Source organism: Bos grunniens, chromosome 24, assembly GCF_055505025.1.
Source record: "Bos grunniens cultivar Pamir isolate PY7600 chromosome 24, Bosgru_T2T1.0, whole genome shotgun sequence".
Classification (NCBI taxonomy): domain Eukaryota; kingdom Metazoa; phylum Chordata; class Mammalia; order Artiodactyla; family Bovidae; genus Bos; species Bos grunniens.
Genome location: NC_141188.1, coordinates 41,632,802 through 41,655,565, shown reverse-complemented (window position 1 = coordinate 41,655,565; position 22,764 = coordinate 41,632,802). Strand labels below are relative to the sequence as shown.

At 42.3% G+C, this 22,764-nt stretch overlaps 1 protein-coding gene across 3 annotated transcripts in view; it reads left to right on the top strand.

The window, feature by feature from the left end:
* The window catches only part of LAMA1 (laminin subunit alpha 1), a 125,340-nt gene that overhangs the window by 28,378 nt on the left and 74,198 nt on the right, over positions 1 to 22,764 (top strand). For all 3 annotated transcript variants that reach the window (XM_086372352.1, XM_086372353.1, XM_086372354.1), the window contains exons 4-9: positions 13,697 to 13,939; positions 14,893 to 15,072; positions 17,573 to 17,662; positions 18,700 to 18,817; positions 20,499 to 20,677; positions 21,912 to 22,017. In XM_086372352.1, the coding sequence (XP_086228478.1) occupies positions 13,697 to 13,939; positions 14,893 to 15,072; positions 17,573 to 17,662; positions 18,700 to 18,817; positions 20,499 to 20,677; positions 21,912 to 22,017 (916 nt within the window). The remainder of the gene's footprint in view (positions 1 to 13,696; positions 13,940 to 14,892; positions 15,073 to 17,572; positions 17,663 to 18,699; positions 18,818 to 20,498; positions 20,678 to 21,911; positions 22,018 to 22,764) is intronic.

Below are 22,764 nucleotides of genomic sequence, written 5' to 3'. Positions count from 1 at the left end.
TCAGCCTTGGGAGGATTTTAGAAAGTGAGTGAAGAGAATTTTGCAGGACTCTGTCAAAATATACTTTCCTATCTCCAACTGTTTTGGCTTCAAAATAAAGCTTTTTGTATATTTATGGAAAGAAAGAGAGGTCTGTTCTGGAATTATTTCTTCCTGTGATAGTAAAGCCAAAAAAAAAAAAAAAAGATGTTTTAATTTCTGAAGAAATTTTTCTTTGAAAAATACATTTTGGAATCCATTCTTGTGTTTGCTTTTAACTTTTTTTTCCCCCTGCTTTTTACTTAGCAATGTATTCAAATGGTAACATCTAACGTCTTCATCTTTAAAAGGAAAGCTGTAGCAAAGTGAAAAAAAAAGTAGCTCATGAATACCTCTGCTGTATTTTAAAATATCTCACATGCTTTTAACGCCTTCAATGGACCTCTCTATGCAGAACTCCTTTATTCTGATATAGAAGCAGAAAATATTTAACATAAGAAAAAACTTAAAAAAAAATCACTTGTGATGCTAACAGCCAGGAATTATCTTCTGATCCATTCCAGCATATCTGAGAACACTGTCTATGTCTCATGACATCTGCTTCTGAAGGGCTGACATCTCAGGATTCCTTGATGAATCCTGGGATTCAATGGCCACATCCCAGGAAAGTAATCAGCAAACAGTTGGTTTATCTTGGTTCCATATAAATGTAGATATGGTCACTGTATCTTAAATTGTCGTTTAAGGTTGATCTTGGCCTTCAGGGGCTTCTGGGCTAGCAGGGGAGAGAGGCAAGGAAGCAGATGAGTGGTTTGGGGGATGTGAGGGTTGAGCAGGCTTGGGGTATAGGTAGGAAGAGCAGCTGAGGGCATCAGAAAGTGGAAGTGTTAGTTCACTCAGTCGTGTCCGACTCTTTGGGAACCCATGAACTGTGGCTCACCAGGCTCCTCTGTCCATGGCATTCCCTGGGCAAGAATACTGGACTGGGTTGCCATTTCCTCCTCCAGAGGATCTTCCTGACCCAGGAATCGAACCCTGGTTTCCCACATTGTAGGCAGATTCTTTACCATCTGAGCCACTTGGGAAGCTTGAGGGCATCAGAGAAACAACCCAAATGCAGGACTGGGTGAGGGAAGGGTGCCCAGGAGACAGTGGCACAGGGAAGGCCTGTTTGTGGCACTAAAATAGTCCATCCAGTGTGATCATAATGGATATCTTTCAATTTTCTTTTTACTGAGATATATAGTTTACATACGGGCTTCCCTGGTAGCTCAGATGGTAAAGAATCCACCTGCAATGTAGGAGACCCAGGTTCGATCCCTGGGTCAGGAAGATCCCCTATAGAAGGAAATGGCAATCTAGTCCAGTATTCTTGCCTGGAGAATTCCATGGACACACGGTTTACATACAGTGAGGTGCACATTCAAAAATACTGCTCAGTTTATACACTCACTAGCAGTGAATGAAAGGTGTGTCTCATAACCCCTTAGTAGCACAGATGCTAACAGTTTCTTTTTTTGTTCTTTGTTTATTGAATAGCAGGGAATTTTCATTCATTTGGATATAATGTATATTCATTTATTTGCATTTTGTTACTTTACTGAACACAAATTTGGGAGCACTGAGCTGAATTCAGATGCTTAACAATGTTTGTCTGATATTGTTGATCACCTTCATAGATATAAATTATGCCATGATTATTCATCTCTGTCCAAGCAAATGTTTTGTCAAATGGTGGTGACAGTTTTAATCTTTGAATATGGTTGTAAGAGGCAGGAAAGAATTTTCAAGTCATAACAAAAGAGAACAAAATTGAATGAACTCTAAATACTATCCTTTTGAGAGGTGCCAGTTGTCAGGAGAATAGCTATGGTACTTAAGGAGGGTGATCAAAAGTCCGATAGTGGTACCTAACATCCCTACTTTGCATTTTATAAAATGTTTTCCTATTTATTGTTTCACACCTATGATGGTAGAAATCTAAAGAACGTGTAGATTCATAGTTATATTACTTATTGTGAATAATGCATGTGGTGTAGAGAATACAAGTGGATCGATCATTTTAAGCCTGAATCCTGGAAAACATATTTTTAAAACAAATTTTTATTTTATATTGGAGTATAGCTGGTTAACAATGCTGTAATAATTTCAGGTGCACAGCAGAGCGACTCAGCCATATATGTATATACATGCACCCATTCTCCCCCAGACTCCCCTCCCATCCAGGCTGCCACTTAATATTGAGCAGAGTTCTCTGTGCTCTACAGTAAGTCTTTGTTGGTTATTCATTTTAAATACAGCAGTGTGTGCATGTCCATCCCAAACTCCCTAACTCTCCTTTCCCCACATCCTTCCCTCTGGCAACGAAAAGTTCCATCTCTAAGTTTGTGAGTCTCTTTCTCTGGATTGTAAGAAATTGAAATCTATTAATCACCAGTCAGAGTTCCTTGGACAGCAAGATCAAAGCAGTCAATCCTAAAGGAAATCAACCCTGAATATTCATTGGAAGTATTGATGCTGAAGCTGAAGCTCCAAGACTTTGGCCACCTGATGCAAAGAGACAACTCATTGGAAAAGACCTTGATGCTGAGAAAGATTGACGGCAGGAGGAGAAGGGGTCGACAGAGGATGAGACGGTTGGATGGCATCACCAACTCGATGGATATGAGTTCAAGCAAACTCCGGGAGATGGTGGAGGATAGGAAAGTCTGGCATGCTATAGTCCATGCAGTCACAAGGAGTCAGATATGACTTAGCGGCTGAACAGCAATAAATCACAAAGTGTTACCTTTTTTAGCGCACTGGTGGGGATTAATTCTGGAAATCTGACTCTGCAAGCGTTGGTCTTAGTGAGATGATGACGCTGCCGAAGTCATGACAAAGATGGAAACTCTTAGGGACTGAGGCAGCCGCCTGCTTGTACCAAGGCATTCAGACCTGTGCTCCTTTGAAATCTGTGCTCAGGTATGTGGAGGCACTGGCTTGCCCTGGCCTGGTGGCCTCCATGCCCCATAAGGTATGGAAATGAAGCCTGGGAAAGCTGGGAGATCAGATTAAAAGCTGCTGATAATTAGCTGGGATGCCCACACACCTGAGAAGCTTGGTGAAACCTGAAAGCCACTCATCAGTTTCTGTGCACCAGCTGCAGTGGCTTATGCTTTCTTAAGAGTAGATGATAGTCACTGCAACGTGTGCAGATAGCTCTGTCTTTGTTTTGGGTGTGTGTGTGTGTTTAATTAGTAGACTTTCTTTTGTAGCAGTTTTAGATTTGGAGAAAAATTGAGTGGAAAGTGAGTTCCCATATATCCCCACATAAGAGTTTTTTTTTTTTTTTTTAATCAAATTTGGGTTATTCTTCATCATTGTTTTTATTTATTTTTTTTAATTTTATTTTATTTTTAAACTTTACATAATTGTATTAGTTTTGCCAAATATCAAAATGAATCTGCCACAGGTATACATGTGTTCCCCATCCTGAACCCTCCTCCCTCCTCCCTCCCCATACCATCCCTCTGAGTGAAATCATAAAGTGACTGAGCTAATGTAGCTTTAATAGTTTCCAAGATCTTTCCTCCGACAAGTAGGTGACTGTTGGGAATTTCCAGTCTTATAACTTAAAAATTTCTCTTTTCTCTACTATTTTATGACATGTAATCAGAAGATATTTATCTTTGTGCATCATGTGCTAGAAGCACGAGAAAGCCCATGAAATAACCGTTTCTTAGGTTTCCACTGAGGTGGCGACCATTTAGGATCATTTACAACCTTGAACCAGACTCTAGGACCAGGCGAGGAGCGGGACTGCCCAGAAGTCAGCCCGACACATAGGAAACATCACCAGGAGGAGAGCCCGCCTCTGAGTTGTGGGTCTCCAGTCACGTCTTGCAGAAGCCTTCTTTCACACTCAAACCCTAATGTTTGTCCTCCGATTCTGTATTTTGTGAAGCCATCAGGCCTTGCCAGGGCTTAGTAAGAGCCTGACAGAACTAGGGCTGGAAGAAAGACAGGACTTCATCATCCCCTCTGAGCTGCTGGCCTGCCCTCCAGACTACTCGGTGGGCTGCTCCAGACTTGGTTCCTGTTATTTTGGTTCAGTCACTCAGTCATATCCGATTCTTTGCCACCCCATGGACTGCAACATGCCAGGCTTCCCTGTCCTCCACTATCTCCCAGAGTTTGCTCAAACTCATGTCTATTGAATCAGTGATGCCATCCAACCATCTCATCCTCTGTCTTCCCCTTATCCTCCTGCCTTCAGTCTTTCCCAGCATCAGGGTCTTTTCCAATTTCTAAACAAAGGTTGGAAAAAATAAATGAATAAACAAGGGTTGGTTCCTAATCATGCTCTATTTAGAAATCTCCATTTTCCCTAAAACAATTGAGTCTTTGTATCATTCACTTTTCTCTACCTAGTTTCATATCTTTTTTTCTCTTGTGGAAAAACATACATAACCTAAAATTACCGTTTTAACCATTTCTGGGTTCACTGGCATTCACACTGTGTGTAACCATCACCACCATCTACCTCTGGAGCTTTTCATCTTGGCTAACTGAAACGCTGTCCTCATTAAACACTAATCCCCATCCTTCCTCCCCTCCCCAGCTCCAGTTTTCCACAGTTCTAATTTTCATCTCCATGAGTTTGATTATTCTCCACAACTCGTATGAGTGGAATCATATAGTATTTGTCCTTTTGTGTCCAGCTGACTTCATTTAACATAATGTCCTCCAGTTTTATCCATGTTGTAGCGTGTATCAGAATTTCATTCCCTTTTTAGGCTCAATAATAGTCCACTGTATCCCAGAGCTTGTTTAGCCATTTATTTTATTGCTTTGAACATTTCATTTATTATTGATTTATTTATGGCTGTGCAGGTCTTCACTGCTGTGTGGGCAGCTCTCCAGCTGTGGTCTGCAGGCCCTTCCCATGGTGGTCTTCGTTGCTCTGGAGCACAGGCTCTAGGGTGTGCGGGCTTCATAGTTGTGGCACCTGGACTCCAGGGCACAGGCTCAGTAGTTGTGGCACACCGGCTTAGTTGCTCCGTGTGGCATGTGGACTCTTCCCAGAGCAGGGATCGAACCCGTGTCCCCTGCATTGGCAGGCAGACTCTCCACCACTGAGCCACCAGGGAAGCCCCTGTTTAACCATTTAGCCGTGATTTTTGGAGGAATCGCCATATTGTTTTCTGTAATGGCTACATCAATTTACATTCCCACCACATTTTTTAAATAAACAAAAGCCTTCCCGTATAAGACATTTATTTAGCAGTTTTTAAGTGTAACGGTTTGTCAAGTCGACGCCTGAGAAATTCTAGATGTTCCGTGAAGTTAGAGGTTCCTAAAGAAAGATGGGAATCTTCAAATAGGATGTGGATCAAGGTTACACGTACTGAGTGAAATCTTGCAGAAACAAAAAAATGCTTTCTAATCTCTCTAGAGCTGATACTATAAGCGATTCAGCTAGATTTAGTGACCAACGGAAAGAAGCACATAATCACTGTGTCCAGGGGCTGTCAATGTGTAACTCAAAGGTTAATGTTTAATGGACCCGGTCAGGTGCAGATTCGCACGGTTTCTCTAGACGATATTGCCAGTTGGATTTGTGAGGCTTAATGATTAGGGGCCCCTTTTACTTTTAGGGAGCGATGGGACTGTTTTCTCACAATGAGGGCTGAGCAGAGGGCTGTGGGGCCGTCTGTTTCTAACTGCTGCTGAATCTCCTGGGCACCGTAGGTCAGCCTGAGGACCAGGAGAGGAAGTGAAAGGAAGTTTTCAAGTATTTTCAGCCAGAAATTCTCCGGGACTGAGGACAGAAGAGGGGAGTGGTGGCTTTGAGGCCACACGAGGGAGACTTGCCCTGTCTTCCTGAGGTGTCTGGCCAAAGCTGGAAAACCTTGCTGGGCCTCCACGTTTTTCTTTCTCACTCACATTAGACCTTTAGGAAAACTCTTTAAGGCTCACTGGCTTTTTCTCCACTTTAGTCTTGGTCTTTGCTTTGTCACCACCATCACGACTTCCTGGCACCAGCATCCAATTCCGTCTTCTTCTCATCCCTGGTGACCTGGTAACTCTCCCTGGTTCAGGGTCTTCAAATGGTCAAGAACTTTGAACGTTCTGCAAAGAGCCCTGTCCTGTCTGCTCCCCTCCCATCTCAACGCTCAAGCCAGCTGGGCCTCCCGTTGTGTCCCACCTCCGTGCTCTGGCCCTGTAGGGTCCCAGCTTCCTGTCCCCCAGCAGCTTTCTCTCCTCCCCTAGATGTCTCCCTCTCTTTCCAGAGATCCTTCAGAGAAACCTTCCCTGACCCTACCGCTTCTCCAGACGAGGGCACCCCCCCCAGACATCCTGATCACCTTCTGTCCTTCTGGGGCCCTGGCCCACCTGTCTGCCCGTCAGGGCATCCAGGCCACACTGATGACCATGTCCCCCACTTCAGCGCTGTCTTCATGGCCCCTGACACAGTCCTGTTACTAATACGGAGCAGACGTTCAGTATCTACAGAATGAGTCTCCAGTGAAAGGGTGTTAGAAGCATCCTTTGCTCTCAGCCTCCTGTGTCCTGGGGAGGGTGTTGGTGGAGAGGGGTGGGGACATCTCTGGCAGCAGCAGCTCTGCCTTCCCACCCCTTCCCAGGAGAGGGGCTGTTGTTTTTCTAACAGGGAGCCGAGCTGACCCATCCCTCTGGGCTCCATCTGGCTCTGCGCTTCTCCTCCTGGGCAGGCTGTTCTCAGGAGGAACAGGTCCTGGCCCCAGGACAAGGTTACCAAGCGGGCGGGCATGTGTCTCTTAGCCTGTGACGTCAGAGGCTGAGTGTTGGGCTGGCCTCTGCAGCCACCTTCTATGCCACCACCTCCAGCTCTGTTTTTTCCTGGGTCATCCCTGACTTCCTCCAGTCTCCATGATGGATTCCCGAGACTGCTTCCATGGTCGGGAGGGAAGGAGGGACTGGTATTGACCTCCCACTCTGTTCCAACACGAACAAATGGCACTGCGTCTGGGGGAGACAGTCCAGTGTATTTCAAAGGCTGAGATGTTCCTGGGTGAAAACCTGTGTCCCTGGGTGATGGGTGGTCAGAGTCTGGGGACAGGAAAGGTGCTTTTTAGGTTTCTCAGGTCCTAGAAGGGTTGGTACCTGCATTTCCCATGTGGGTTTATCTCATTCTTGGGCTCAGCTGTCACCCAGGATCTCCAGGTGGGGAGAAGTAGTGAAGATCTCCACAAAGAGCATTTGGGGACCTTCCTGGCTGTGCTTTTGAGGTTGTTCCAGTTCATCTCCCACAAAACTTAGCCAGATCTTCCCAGAATGCTTGGAGAAATTAAATGCTAGAAGCATTTCTACAGAGAGATCCATGAGACAAGGGATGGAGACCAACCTAGTACTTCCAGTTTTGATTCTTCATGGGGCTCAACACGTATCCTTGGAAATAATACCCTGAGTCATCCTGAGATGGAACCAAGGGGTCGTGAACCCTGGGACTCCTTACCTGTGGGCTCTTTTAGAAAGAGCTTTCCTATTTGATGAAAAACAGAACTTCTCCTGCAGGGGTTTAATTACCCCTTTCCCATCCCCAGGTAACTGGTCCCGGTTCCCTTTTAATTATGCAATGGGCCCCCCTCTCTGCCCTTCCTTCCTTGCTCCTCAGCTTTCTCACCCTGGCTTTTCCTGTGTCTATGTGGAGAATCTGAACTTGGTTCCAGAATGAGCCAACTTTGATTTTCTGAGACAGGAAGCTTAAGAATTTTCAGAAAAGAAATCTATTTGATCTACATTTGCCACTATAAGTAGCTAGTCCCTCCTCACCTCCATAAAAAGAAAAAACAAGAAGAAAAGAAAGATGGGAAAAGACAGTGGATTCTGACCTGTTTACCCTGCACTTCTAATGACAGCAGCAGATTTAAAGAGAAACAAGCCTCTTTTATTTCACACTTCTCATCTCATTCATGAAGTCAAGTCCTTTTGTCTGTTCATTTTGGGTACTGGTCCTAAAATGAGGCAATAACAGTATAACAGTCATTAGCATCAAATAGAAACGATATTTTAAGATCACTGTCCATTAGAGATTTACCTAAAATGTGAATCCTGTGGATCCTACACACCAAGTAAAGGTCCAAGACCCAAACTCCTCTCGTTCTGCCGAGTGTTTGATGCTGTTTTACGTCATTATCAACTGACAAGCTACTTCAGGATACATACGCTGTAAAACCAGAAGGGAATCATAGCTACATTAGTAATTAGCCTTCTGGTAAATAATTGTTTCTTTATTCTTAAGTAATAAATATTAGCTCAAATGATCACTCTGAATTTTATTTTCCTATAATATCCAAAGAAATACACTTTTACAAAGCACAGATTCACCAGTTTTATAAGAATAGTTGAGAAATTGTCATAGTCACTCAGTTGCTCAGTCGTGGCCGACTCTTTTGCAACTCCATGGACTATAGCCTGCCAGGCTCCTCTGTCCTTGGGATTCTCCGGGCAAGAATACTGGAGTGGGTTGCCATTTCCTTCTCGGGGAATCTTCCCAACCCAAAGATGGAACCTGTGTGTCCTGCATTGGCCAGTGGATTCTTTGCCACCGTGCCACCAGGGAAGTCCCAAATGAACAGTATGATTTATCAAATAGACTGAACTATCTCTTTTCTAAAATGTAATTTGACTACAAAACGAAATCTCTTTTGGGCTTCACAGGTGGTTCAGTGGTTAAGAATGCACATGGCAATGAAGACCCAGTGCAGCCAAAAATAAATAAAATGAATGAAAATTTACAAAACAAACAAACAAAAAACTTAAAAAAAAATCTAAATCTCTTTTGCCTATGAAAAGGTCATTCCCACTGGGTAAGAGAAAGCAATCCTCCATCCACTGTTTCACTATGGCCTGGGAGGCAGATACGTGCTTGTGGGCAGAATTTCCAGCTGGGGTCCTGTGTGGCGTCTGGGCCCCTGCAGTTACACAGCTGAGCTTTCCCGGGAGCAGAGACGCTTGGCCTCCCCAGCACATGTGAGGCTGAGCCCTGATGCTGGAGAATTAGGCTCCGTGTATTGTTCTTATCTCTGCGCCTGAGGTGGATTTAATACATTAAAGATTGAGGCCCACATGAAAGTTCCTGTCTGGATTCCTGTGTCGAAAGCGGTGTTGGGTGTGCGCGTACTTTATTTATGTGGCACTGTTGATGTGCATTCCAGCGATCATTAACAAAGGCCACTCGGTGGAAAACCCTGATGAAAGTGGATTTGAAAGTGGCTGTATCAGCTACAGGTTTTGGCAAGACCTCAGTGACGCTGAATGTAGTGAAAGCCCTGTGTCATCAATTTGTGTTCAGCCAACCTTATATGGAGAGACAAGGCAGTTCAGTCAACCATGCTAAAGAGCGGCAACAGAAATGTCATGGATTTCATTTGGGCAAAGGTTCTATATATTAACAAAGAAGCCTCACTTTTTTTTATATTAGGTGCTAAGACCTGTTTGTCAGCACACAACGGGTGAATTAGACAAGCTTGTGTTCATTTGCTTAGGGCTGCTATAGCCCATACGGAAGACCTGGGGGTTTAAACAGCAGAAATGTGTTAGCAGAGTTCTGGGAACTGGGAGTTCAAGATCAAGGTGCTGGCAGAGTCAGTTCCGTCTGAGATCTCCGCTCTAGGCTTGCAGATGGCCATCTTTTCACTGTGTCCTCACAGGGTTGACCCTCCATGTGTGTATATGGGTCCTAATCGTCTCTTCCTAAAAGCACACCAGTCAGACAGGCTTATGACCTCCCTTGACCTTGATTAACTCTTTAACCTCTATCCGGATACAGTCCCATTCTGAGGTACTAGGGGTTAGGACTTCGGCATTTGGATTTTGGGGAGACGTTTCTGCCAGTAACGTGATTTAACATATTGCATCTAGATGCTTCATAGCCCCCTCTTCCACTTTTGCGGATTTACATCTCATAATCCCTTAGCTTTGGTTTGTTTCCCAGTCTCCAGCTGGGGAACTACTCAGAGATTGTGAGAACAACGCCCAGCGTCATATCTGAAGGCCTTGATCAAGATACTTAAATGATTTGTCCTAAAGTTTTCCCAGTATGTTTGCTCTTCCATTGGATATCATTCTGTGACACGTGACTGACCTCTGTCTAAAAGCCAACAAGGGTCTGATGAAAGCACAAGAACATGATATTGAAACAATTGCTGCTGGTTGAGGTCAGAGATTTGGAACACTGGGTTGGTGTTCACTTGTTGCTCAGCTCAGGGTTTCATTCTTTTCCCTTGCAACCTGCAGAAGCGTGGTTTACATTTTAGTACCTGTGAGATGCTGGGAAGATTACTTAATCTTTCTATGCCTCAGTTTCCTCATCTGTAAAGTAGCGGGAGTAACAGTACGTATTTCATGAGAAGAATATAGTTAGAAAGGTTTGAAGTGCTAGTAGTTCTAATAAAGCACTTAACTTGTTCTCAGCCACAGCAAGTGCTGTGGCTCCGCAGGTAAAGAACCTGCCTGCAATGCAGGAGACACAGGAGACTGGGGTTTGATTCCTGGGTCAGGAAAATCCCCTGAAGAAGAAATGGCAACCTGCTGCAGTATTCTTCCCTGGAGAATTTCATGGACAGAGGAGCCTGACAGGCTGTATAGTCCATGGGTCTCAAAGAGTCGGGCACAACTAAGCAACCGAGCAAACAAAATACAGTAAATCAAAAAGCATATAAATGATAGAATATATGAATTACAAAATTGGGGAAATGTTAAAAAAAAAAACTCCCCCAAAGAAAAAGCCATGTAATTATGTTCATAGGAGAATTTTCTTGAGATGTTTATGCTCCAGCAGAATAGTGTTTGCCTTATTTTAATTACTGTAAGTGATTTAAATTGATGAAGATGGTTCTAGATTTTTAAACACGGACATTCAGTTCTGGATACAAGCAGTTCTTGATTTTCCTCATTACTGAAATCCAATAACATTATTTTGCTTTTAATATGCTTTAGAAACAGGGGGTGTGCTTTATTGGGGGGAGTTTCTTGTAGGTGAACAAAGTTATTATAATGAGATAGAACTGTCCTTCCCAGGGAATATTTCAGTAGATGAAAGTAAAATATTTTGGTTTATGGTGGGTTAATTTTGAGGAATTGTGTTCCTGGAATTGGTGAGGGCTAAGATGGGGAGAGGCTTAAGACAAAAAACAGAAAACCAACAAGCCCAGAGGTCATATGTAGTTGGACTCATCCAGTACGTAGCCTTTTCAGACTGGCTTCTTGCACTTAGCAATATTCATTTAAGGTTCCTCTATGTCTTTTTGGGGCATTAGAGGTCAATTTTTAAAATTATTAGTACTGAATAATATTCTGTTGTATGGACATCACACCTCCTTTATCCATTCACCTGTGGAAGTTTTCAAGTCCTTTGGGTAAATACCAAGGAGCATGATTGTTAGATTGTATGGTTCAGTACAGTTCAGTTGCTCAGTCATGTCCGACTCTTTGTGACCCCATGAATCGCAGCATGCCAGGCCTCCCTGTCCAAAACCAACTCCCGGAGTTCACCCAGACTCATGTGCATCTAGTCGGTGATGCCATCCAGCCATCTCATCCTGTGTCGTCCGTTCTCCTCCTGCCCCCAATCCTTCCCAGCATCAAGGTCTTTTCCAATGAGTCAACTCTTCCCATGAGGTTGCCAAAGTATTGGAGTTTCAGCCTCAACATCAGTCCTTCCAATGAACACCCAGGACTGGTCTCCTTTAGGATGGACTGGTTGGATCTCTTTGCAGTCCAAGGGACTCTCAAGAGTCTTCTCCAACACCACAGTTCAAAAGCATCAATTCTTCGGCACTCAGCTTTCTTCACAGTCCTACTCTCACATCCATACATGACCACTGGAAAAACCATAGCCTTGACTAGATGGACCTTTGTTGGCAAAGTAATGTCTCTGCTTTTGAATATACTATCTAGGTTGGTCATAACTTTCCTTCCAAGGAGTAAGCGTCTTCTAATTTCATGGCTGCAATCACCATCTGCAGTGATTTTGGAGCCCCAAAAAATAAAGTCTGACACTGTTTCCACTGTTTCCCCATCTATTTCTCATGAAGTGATGGGACCAGATGCCATGATCTTCGTTTTCTGAACGTTGAGCTTTAAGCCAACTTTTTCACTCTCCTCTTTCACTTTCATCAAGAGGCTTTTTAGTTCCTCTTCACTTTCTGCCATAAGGGTGGTGTCATCTGCATATCTGAGGTTACTGATATTTCTCCCAGCAGTCTTGATTCCAGCTTGTGCTTCTTCCAGCCCAGCGTTTCTCATGATGTGCTCTGCATGTAAGTTAAATAAGCAGGGTGACAATATACAGCCTTGATGTACTCCTTTTCCTATTTGGAACCAGTCTGTTGTTCTATGTCCAGTTCTAACTGTTGCTTCCTGATCTGCATATAGGTTTCTCAAGAGGCAGATCAGGTGGTCTGGTATTCCCATCTCTTTCAGAATTTTCCACAGTTTATTGTGATCCACACAGTCAAAGGCTTTGGCATAATGAATAAAGCAGAAATGGATGTTTTTCTGGAACTCTCTTGCTTTTTTGATGATCCAGCGGATGTTGGCAATTTGATCTCTGGTTCCTCTGCCTTTTCTAAAACCAGCTTGAACACTGGAAGTTCACGGTTCATGTATTGCTGAAGCCTGGCTTGGAGAATTTTGAGCATATGATGTGTGTATGTATGAAAACAGGCACTTATTAACATTATTGGGAGAATTTACTAGCATGTGAGATGAGTACAATTGTGCGGTAGTTTGAGCATTCTTTGGCATTGCCTTTCTTTGGGATTGGAATGAAAACTGACCTTTTCCAGTCCTGTGGCCACTGCTGAGTTTTCCAAATTTGCTGGCATATTGAGTGCAGCATTTTCACAGCATCGTCTTTCAGGATTTGAAATAGCTCAACTGGAATTCCATCACCTCTACTATCTTTGTTTGTAGTGATGCTGTCTAAGGCCCACTTGACTTCACATTCCGGGATGTGAATGATCACTCTAGGTGAGTGATCACACCATTGTATGGTTAGATCATATTTAATTTCGTAAGAAATCACCAAACTATCTTCTGAAGTAGCTGCAGCATTTTGCATTTCCACTAGCTCTGAATGAGAGTTCCTGTCACTCCACAACCTCACCAGCATTCCATGCTGTTAGTGGTCTGGATTTTAACCATTATGATAGGTGTGTAGTAAGTTAACTTTTTTTCTCATGTTCAGATGTGTTATCTCCAAATCAATGTATGAGAAATACATTTAACACTACTATTAGTGAAATATATTGCAACTACGACCATTAAGAATCCTGCTGGAAAAAGACATTGAAAACAAGAAAACAGGCACTTATTAACATTATTGGGACTTCCTCGTGGTCCAGTGGTTAAGACTTCATGCTGCCATGCAAGGGGCACAGGTTCCATGTCTGATGGGGGAACTAGATCCCACAAGGTACACAGCACACTCAAAACATATTTTAAAAAGTACACTGCTAATAACAGTAATACAGATTCATTTGTGAATAGTTTGAGTATATTTTGAAAGCAAATGCCACCAGCAAAACATTTACAAGATACATCTCTGATGAACACTTATGAGCAGTTATCTTCAAAAGCAGTAAAAGACACTGGAAGTCCTCATATGGCAGTGCTCTCAAGAGGCACTTTGGTTTCCGAGCACTTGTTGCTGATTATTGATTGAGACTTTTCAATGGCTTTGTTCCAGGTCTTCCAGGTCGCTTATGTCATCATCAAGGCAGCTAATGCCCCTCGACCTGGAAACTGGATCTTGGAACGTTCTGTGGATGGTGTCAAGTTCAGCCCCTGGCAGTACTATGCGGTCAGTGACACGGAATGTTTGACGCATTACAACATCACTCCGAGACGGGGGCCGCCCACCTACAGGGCGGATGACGAAGTCATCTGCACCTCCTATTACTCCAGACTGGTGCCGCTTGAGCACGGAGAGGTAAGGCGCCCCCTACCGGCTGGGAGGTCTGTTTTTCCCCACCTCCAATGACAACACAGCTGTCGTAGGAGCCAAAGCCGAGGACTCAAAATAAATCTCTCCTGGTGCAGATCACAGAGATCTTTAACTATTGAGATTCTGGAGCTGAGGTATCATTGCCTGCTGTCTATTGATTTCATGTTGCCCCCGACACATGTTATTTATTGACTTCTTCCCTTCAAGGTCCCTCAACTTCACTCTGCTGTGATTTAATAATTCATCACGTCCTCCCTGGAGGATCCTTCCCATGACACCAGTGCAACAACATTTGTTGATAGAGCTCCCAGTTTTCTCCAGGAAGTTCTCACTCTCCCTGGGGGTGTTGTGGGTTGGATATGGTTGATGAAGTGTTCCAGTTCCGTGCTCTACATGCCCAGACTGCACACACATCATTAAATCAGAGTGTGATCAAAACCTAGCCGTGCCTTGATAGAATGCCTTAATGAGCTAAAACCACAAAAACCCTCCAAAAAAAGTGCTTTTTCACACAGGAACTCTGCAGCAGGCCCTGCATTGTTTCAAGAGCAGAGATGAGTTGAGAGAGTGGGAGTTACAAAGCTCCCAGGCACCTTTTCCCATCTCCTCAGTCTGTCCTTCACATTTAGACTCTGGTTCACAGATGCCTGCACATCCATGTTAAAATGCTCTCATCACACCAGGAGAAGTGTTCTTGTTTAAAGGTTTCCTACAATCCCTGAGACAGTAGAATGAATGACTTTAATAAACTGAACTTGGGTTGTGATCATTGCTGTTCACAAGTGTCAATGAACATTAGATTCCTATAAGAACCTAGTTATTTGTTTTGATTTTAGATAATATCTGTAAAGATTATGTCCTGAATTTGAACCATCAGAGTTACATTTTTTTGGAATGCTTAAAATGGATATTTCTTTATTTTAATGTTTTATCTTTAGATTCACACATCGTTAATCAATGGCAGACCAAGCTCTGACGATCTTTCACCCAAGTTGCTGGATTTCACTTCTGCACGATACATCCGCCTGCGTTTACAGCGCATCCGAACCCTCAACGCCGATCTTATGACCCTCAGCCACCGGGACCCTAAAGACCTGGACCCTATTGTCACCAGACGAGTAAGTCAGGCCGGGCTCCTGACCTATGGAAAAACTTTATGTCATTTAAGGGAAATAGACATTTCTTCCCTGGTTGGCCTTTTTTCTTATTTTTGTTGACAACATTAAATGCCAACTTTAAATGAGGTAGAAGTTCTGATGTCCTCAGGCCCCCTTGTCTCCACTCATCCGATGACATCGTCTTGCAGGGGATGTAGTGGCCATTTCTTCATTCTGATCTGGCTCCACGACTGACCAAGCAAGTGAGAGTTGTTGGGTTTTTTTTTTTTTTCCACTTAAAAGTTTAAACTTTGAGATATATGTATAGTAAATGTACAAGGTTCGTAGGGACAGACGTTTTCAAACCCCTTGGATAAAGTAGGAATGGGACAACCAAGTTACAGGATAGCTGTATGTTTAATTTTGGGGAATTTACTGAGACATCAAAAGCAGCTATGCCATTCTGCAGCAGTGTGTGAGGGCTCCGGGTACACCACACATGTCCACACTGGGGTGTCGGTCACTGTCACCTCAGCAGTGCTGAAGTGCATGGAGGATTGTCTCCTTGGGTATTTGTATCTCCTTGAGAATTATGTTGAGTTTGTGCTTATTTGTATCTGATCACATTTTTATCCATCTTTAAATTGGGTTAGCTGTATTTTTATTCCTGAGTTATAAATATCTTTACATATCTTGTGTACAAATCCTTTGTCAGATGTGTCTCTACTGAAAATCCATTCTCCGTCCTCTGTCTCTTGCTTATCCACTTTCTTAACTATGACTTTTGATGAGTAGAAGTTTTAATTTTGATAAAATGCAATTTATCATTTTTTCCTCAGAATTAATCTTTCTATTCCTCTCTGAAAAATACTTGTTTACCCCAACTTTACAAAAATATTTTCTGATGCTTTTTTGTAATAGTTTTATAGTTTTAGTTTTCACCCCTATTATCCATTCTTGTTCATTTTTTATTTGGTGTAAGGTAGAAGTTACATGGATTTATTCTCCATGTGCACATACAATTGTTCCACACGACTTGTTGAAAATATATACATTCTTTTTTTCTTTAAAGTATTTTGTGGCCTGTTGAAAATTACTTGACCTTATTTTTGTGGCTGCATTTCTGGACACTGTACTGTTCTGATGATCTGTTTGTCTATCTTTATGCCAATAAGGGTTTTTCTCCATTACTGTAGAAGTCTTGGCGTCAGGTATTGTAACAGTCCACTTCAGTTGTTCTCCAGGATTGGTTAGGCTGTTCCAAGTTCATTGCATTTCCTTATGAGTTTTAGAATCAGTTTGTACATTTCTGCTGAAAGAAAGAAAGAAAGCCTGCTGAGACCTTCGCTGGGAGTCCATTGATTCCATAGATCAAGTAGATCAATTTAGGAGGAATTTTGGAAGACATTTTGGTAGTATTGGATCATCCAGTTCACAAAGGTGCTATACGTCTCCACTTATGTCTGACTTCTTTCACCCCTCTTGGCATTGATCTACTGTTTATCGTCCATCTTTTGTTCAGTTTATTTTTAAGTATTTCATGTTTTTGAATGTTAGTGTTAATGGCTTGCTTTCTAAAATTTGTTTTCCATTTGTTCATTCTAGTATATAGAAGTGTAATTCATTTTTGTTCATCCCGATTTACAAATTCTTGTAGCTTTTGATAGATTTTCTATGTACACAATCATTTTATCTACAAATAAAGACAGTTCAGTCTTACTGTGCCCTCTATTTGCCTTTGACACCCTTTTTCTTGCATTATTGAACTGTACGGGTGACTAAAATGTTGACTAGAAATGGTGAGAGCCGATTTTAGGAGGAAAGTGCTTAACTTTCCACAGTTAGATCCAGGTTTTCCATAGACACACCTTTATTAGACTGAAGAAGCTTGCTTCTGCTTCTGGTTTGCTGAGTTTTTTGAATGATGGTGTTGCCTTCTTTAAAATGCTTTTCCTGCATCTAATGAAAGGATCTTAGTTTTTCTCCTTTATTCTGTTAAAATGGTGATTCACATTTATTGATTTTTACATGTTAAATTAACTCTGCACCCCTGGGATAAGGCCTACTTGGTCATGAGTTATCCTTTTTATATAGTGAAAAAGTGAAAGTCGCTCAGTCATGTATGACTCTTTGCAACTCCATGGATTTCTCTCGTCCATGGAATTCTCTAGGCCAGAATACTGGAGTGGGTAGTTTATATAGGGCTGTATTCAAATTAGGAATATTTTTAGAGTTTTCAGTAGCCTAGGTTTCGAATATGACTGCCTCAGTTTATGATGGAGCCAAGTTGGGAAATTCTTTTTCAACTCCTTTGGTTTCTGTTGATGAGCTAATTTGAACATTATTTACTTTAATTGAACATAAATATTTTATTTATATTTATTTGTGCATGAAATATGATTTAAAAGGTATATGTGTGTTTTTGATTACCAATAGCAACTGAGGTATTTGTGTGGATGTCATTTTCTTTGCACTGAAATAGAAGAGGTTTTAATTTTTTTTAAACTTTCTTTTTCCTTAGTATTATTATTCAATAAAAGACATTTCTGTTGGAGGAATGTGTATCTGTTATGGCCATGCTAGTAGCTGCCCATGGGATGAAGGTACAAAGGTGAGTAGTAGTATCTCACATTTTACTAAAACTTCAGAAGTTGTAGCTATAATGTTGGCATTGCACTTTTTATTTAAGGCAAGTGTTGAAAGTTTTAAAATCATGCCACAAAAAAAGAACTTTTCAGATAATTTAACTGGTTTAATTTTTTAAAGACAGTTTAATTTTGCTTTGGTTGAAGAATACGTTTTAATTAAATCTTTCTAGGAATTATTTTTGTTGCAAAACAAGATATAACATAATATTTGCCATTTTAACCTTTAACTGTAAAATAGTGTCCAATCCAGTGGCCTTTTGAATTTTAAAGCTCTTTTCTGTAAGATAGTAAGTGAAAATCATGTGCAGTTAGAAATTATGCTTATGTTTTTAAGAGTCCCTTCCTCTTTCCTTTCTGTGGTGCTAAATCAAGATAAAACAAAGTTTTCCTGTTTTAGCATCATATTAAATGAAGAAGAGGACATTCTCCTTTCTTCTTCTCTTAAATAACTTACATGGAATTACTTTTTATTTTTTCCAAATCTTTGTTATAATTTAACTCCTGAATAGGATTATTCTCTTATTAATGCTGAAAAATACAGAGATGAATATCAAGAAAGTTATTCAGGAACTTCTCTGGTGGTCCAGTGGGTAAGAGTCTGTGCTCCCAGAGTAGGGGGCCCAGGTTTGATCCCCGGTCAGGGAACTAGATACCGAATTCTACAACTAAGAACCGATGCAGCCAAAATAAATTTTTTTTTTTAAAAGGAAGTTGCTCATAGGAGCTTCCAAACCTTTCAAGTCAACATATCTCTTTTGAAAAGTTTTTGTTAGTTAACCCATGTTAGTTTGTTTTATTTCTTCTCGATTCTGCATGTAATCAGGTTCTATGTTTATTTTTATCTTTAAAAATGAAATACCAATTTCCTTATATGTCACCATATATCCTCAACTGCAAACCCTTGCTATGTATTTGACTGTGATGAATTTTTCTTGAAATAAACTTAAGAAAAGCATGCAGGTCAATTTTCAGATGCAGTTTTATGTTCCTTATCGTCTAGAAATTCCAGTGTCAGTGTGAACATAACACGTGTGGGGACAGATGCAATCGATGCTGCCCTGGGTACCACCAGCAGCCTTGGAGACCCGGCACTGTTTCTTCCGGGAACACGTGTGAAGGTGAGGCCGCTCAGAGGTGCAGGGATGTGGAGTCTTCCCCCTTCGTCTGCTTCAGTTCCCAGTGACTTCATATTTATAGTGTGTAATGGTTTGGAAAAGACCCTGCTGCTGGGAAAAATTGAGGGCAGGAGGAGAAGAGGGTGACAGAGGATGAGATAGTTGAATTGTATCACCGACTCAATGGACATGAACAAACCCAGGGAGATGGTGAAGGACAGGGCAGCCTGACATGTTGCAGTCTGGAGGGCTGTGAAGAGTCAGACACGACTTAGCAACTGAACAACAATAAAATGGTTTTCTTAGATACTCAAGTAACTCCCAAAGCTGCAGACTACTGTCATAAGATGTGAAGGATTGAGACCTGATATATCATTATAATTTACTGTTTATTTGATTTCCCTTACCATGTATTCATTTATTCTGTATTAATTTGGATTTAGATTTTAAATAGTGTATTCACAAGGTTCCAATATCTACAATATATTAAAGCATATTTATATATTTCTATCTCTACCCTTCTCTCTTTGTATTATTTCCTAGTAGGTTCTTCCTGAAATGTTTGTGCAAGTAAAGCATGTTAACACCTTACACAATTTGTGCATAGAATCTAATGTAATGTGCATGTCGATCTGTGCATTGCTTTTATATTTAACAATATATCTTAAAGAAAATCTTTCCATATTAGGGGTATGAAATGCTGCTTTAAAAATAGTTGCACTGGGGAATTTCCCTGCTGGCCCAGTGGCAAAGACTCTGCATTCCCAATTCAGGGGACTCAGGTTCGATCCCTGGTCAGGGAAATAGATCCCACATGCTGCAACGAAGACCTGGTGCAGCCAAATTAATTAATTTTAAAAAATAGTTGCATTGAACTCCATTATATAGATGTACATTCAAAACATATACCTACCTATAGTATTTTGTTTGTTATCAGAGACGGTTAGATAGCATCACCCACTCAATGGACAATTTGAGCAAACCCCAGGAGATAGTGAAGGACAGAGGAACCTGGCATGCTGCAGTCCATGGGGGTCACAATGAGTCACACACAACTTGGCGACTGAACAACAACAGCAAGTCTTCTGTTAACACAGGCAGTGGTACAGTGGTTCACCTTCGTCACTGACAAGTGAGCAGGTGCTTCTGCAGAATGTGATCCCAGGAAAGAGGTTGATGGATCCAGTGGGTGTGCAAACTCATAATTCAGATAGCTATTCCCCAACGCCTCCAGAAGGTGGCCCATGTCCTACAAAATGACTTACTCTATAGTTTTAATTTATAGCCAGGCTTGCCTGGTAGCTCAGCTGGTAAAAAATCCACCTGCAATGCAAGAGACCCTGGTTTAATTCCTGGGTCGGGAAGATTCACTGGAGAAGGGACAGGCTACTCACTCCAGTATTCTTGGGCTTCCCTGGTGGCTCAGCTGGTAAAGAATCCACCTGCAATGCAGGAGACCTGGGTTCGATCCCTGGGTTGGGAAGATCCCCTGGAGAAGGGAAAGGCTACCCATTCCAGTATTCTGGCCTGGAGAATTCCATGGACTGTATAATCCATAGGGTCGCAAAGAGTCAAACACAACTGAGCAACTTTCACTTTCTGCAAAACTTATTTAGGGAAGGAACGCTTGTGTTATCTAGACCACGACGTCTATATTAACTGAGATGTGAAAATATTCTCCTAGAATGCAATTGCCACAATAAAGCCAAAGACTGTTACTATGATGAAGACGTGGCCAATCAGAGGAGAAGCCTGAATATTGCTGGACAGTTCAGAGGAGGAGGGGTTTGCATTGGCTGCCTGCAGAACACCATGGGTGTCAACTGTGAAACCTGTGTGGATGGATATTACAGACCCCACGGGGTAAGAGTGCGGATGGATATTACAGACCCCACGGGGTGAGAGTGCGGATGGGTATTACAGACCCCACGGGGTGAGAGTGCGGAAGGGTATTACAGACCCCACGGGGTGAGAGTGCGGATGGGTATTACAGACCCCACGGGGTGAGAGTGCGGATGGGTATTACAGACCCCACGGGGTGAGAGTGCGGATGGATATTACAGACCCCGTCGGGTAAGAGTGCCAGCTTTGTGGTAGGAAAGAGCCTCAGACCACCACACAGAACCACAGCACTGGAGACATTTCCTTTTATAACATTTGTCTGTATTCCTTTTTTGACTGAATATTTATTAGGGAGTCTTTTATAATCCAAGCAATTGAAGGCATATAAAGGTGAAAAAGAAACCATTTGTTTTCGAGGAACTTAAAACTTGATTGGGGAGACAGATGTGCCCAATGGTTAACTATGAACTCAGTCACTAATTCAAGGGCTGAAATAGAGTTATAGGCAGTCAGCTGTGAAGATAAGGAAGGTTTTGAGTCCTGACCATTTCTCACTTGTTTTGTTTTCTGGTTCAGAATCCCTCTAGTAAGGGGTATGTGCGTGTAATTATAAGGATTCCAGTTCTTAGGACCTTTCTTAGACTTTGACTCATGATTTTTCTTCTGTCCTTCTACTGGCAGTTGCCCTGGGAATACCTGCCACTTAATCTTTGTTTTTTAGCTTGTAGTGTTCTTCAGTATAGGTATCCTGCTCTATTGTCCTCTTTTCTGGCTCAGAGTAGGATGTTCGGTCACTGCTACTTAATTTGAATTCAGAGCCCCCTGGCTGCATCCTCTCAGAGTTTTGTGATACTCAGTGTTCACGTGGAGGGTCAGCCAATAACTGAAGCAGCTGTCTCCTGCTCAAAGGAAGTGCACACTTCTCACTTGACATGTAGCTGACATGGGAATCCCGTGGTGGCTGGGTTATAGGAGATGCTTCTAAATAACTCCAGGTCACAGCAGAGCTAGGAGGCCTGAGAGCTGTGATAATGGGAAAGGAGGACACTTTGCTAATGATGCCAGCAGCTGTCACCATCAAAAGGATGTTTGGTATTTTCTGGCTTGACCTACACACCCTGGGTACACAAAATCATGGTGATAGTCACATCTGGGATGAAAAATTAACACTTTATCATTGACGTTATTGTCAGTGTTAATGCTAAGATTGCTGTTATTTCTAGCAAGATAATCTAGTACAACCTCTGCCTTTCAGGTGTCTCCTTATGAGGACCACCCTTGTCGCCCCTGTGACTGTGACCCTGTGGGGTCCCTCAATTCTGTCTGTATTAAGGATGACCTTCACTCTGACTTACACAGAGGTACTTGATTCATTTCTGTGCTCGTAATCGATGTGTGTGTGTGTGTATGTGTGTGTGTGTGTCTGTGTGTGTAAGATTTGCACCTAGCAAGACTGTTATCATTGTGTAATAATTTGGTGATGATTCTCTATTGATGTTTTGCTTATCAAATATTTATGAAGCACCTACTACTATGTGCCAGGCAGTTTTGTAGGACCTGGGAACATATATATATATACAGTTGAACAGATGACCAAGGTCTCTGCTCATAGGCAGACACTAAATGAACAAGTCCACGAATAATATAAAGCCAAGTCTTGATGCCCTGGGCATAAAGCAAAATTACCAATCGTGATGAATTTGAGGAAGGGAGGGGTGGAGATGGTGATGTCAAGGTGACGAAATGACATTTGAGAGGTTAATTGAGCTTTTGATGAAAGAAGAAATGAGGCTCTGTTTCAAGTCATATGTGGAACAGTAAATATCAATCACTGCATTTAGCTCTCAGAAGACAGGCAGAGGCTTAAGCATACATCCCCCTACAACGCAAGCAAATCCTCCAGGTAACCTTGTAAATGTCAGTGTTCTTTCCATTTCCAAAACTGGCAAATGGACGTGCAAATGCCAGAGTCCCCTGAATAGGCTGTATCTGCTCGGAGACCCCTGCGGCCCCCTCCGGTGCTCAGTTGCTGGCAGTGGAAATGGATATTGATCACCTGAGAAGGGTGTGCTCACTGTGGGGCCCGCTGGTTGGGGGTGGTGGTGAAT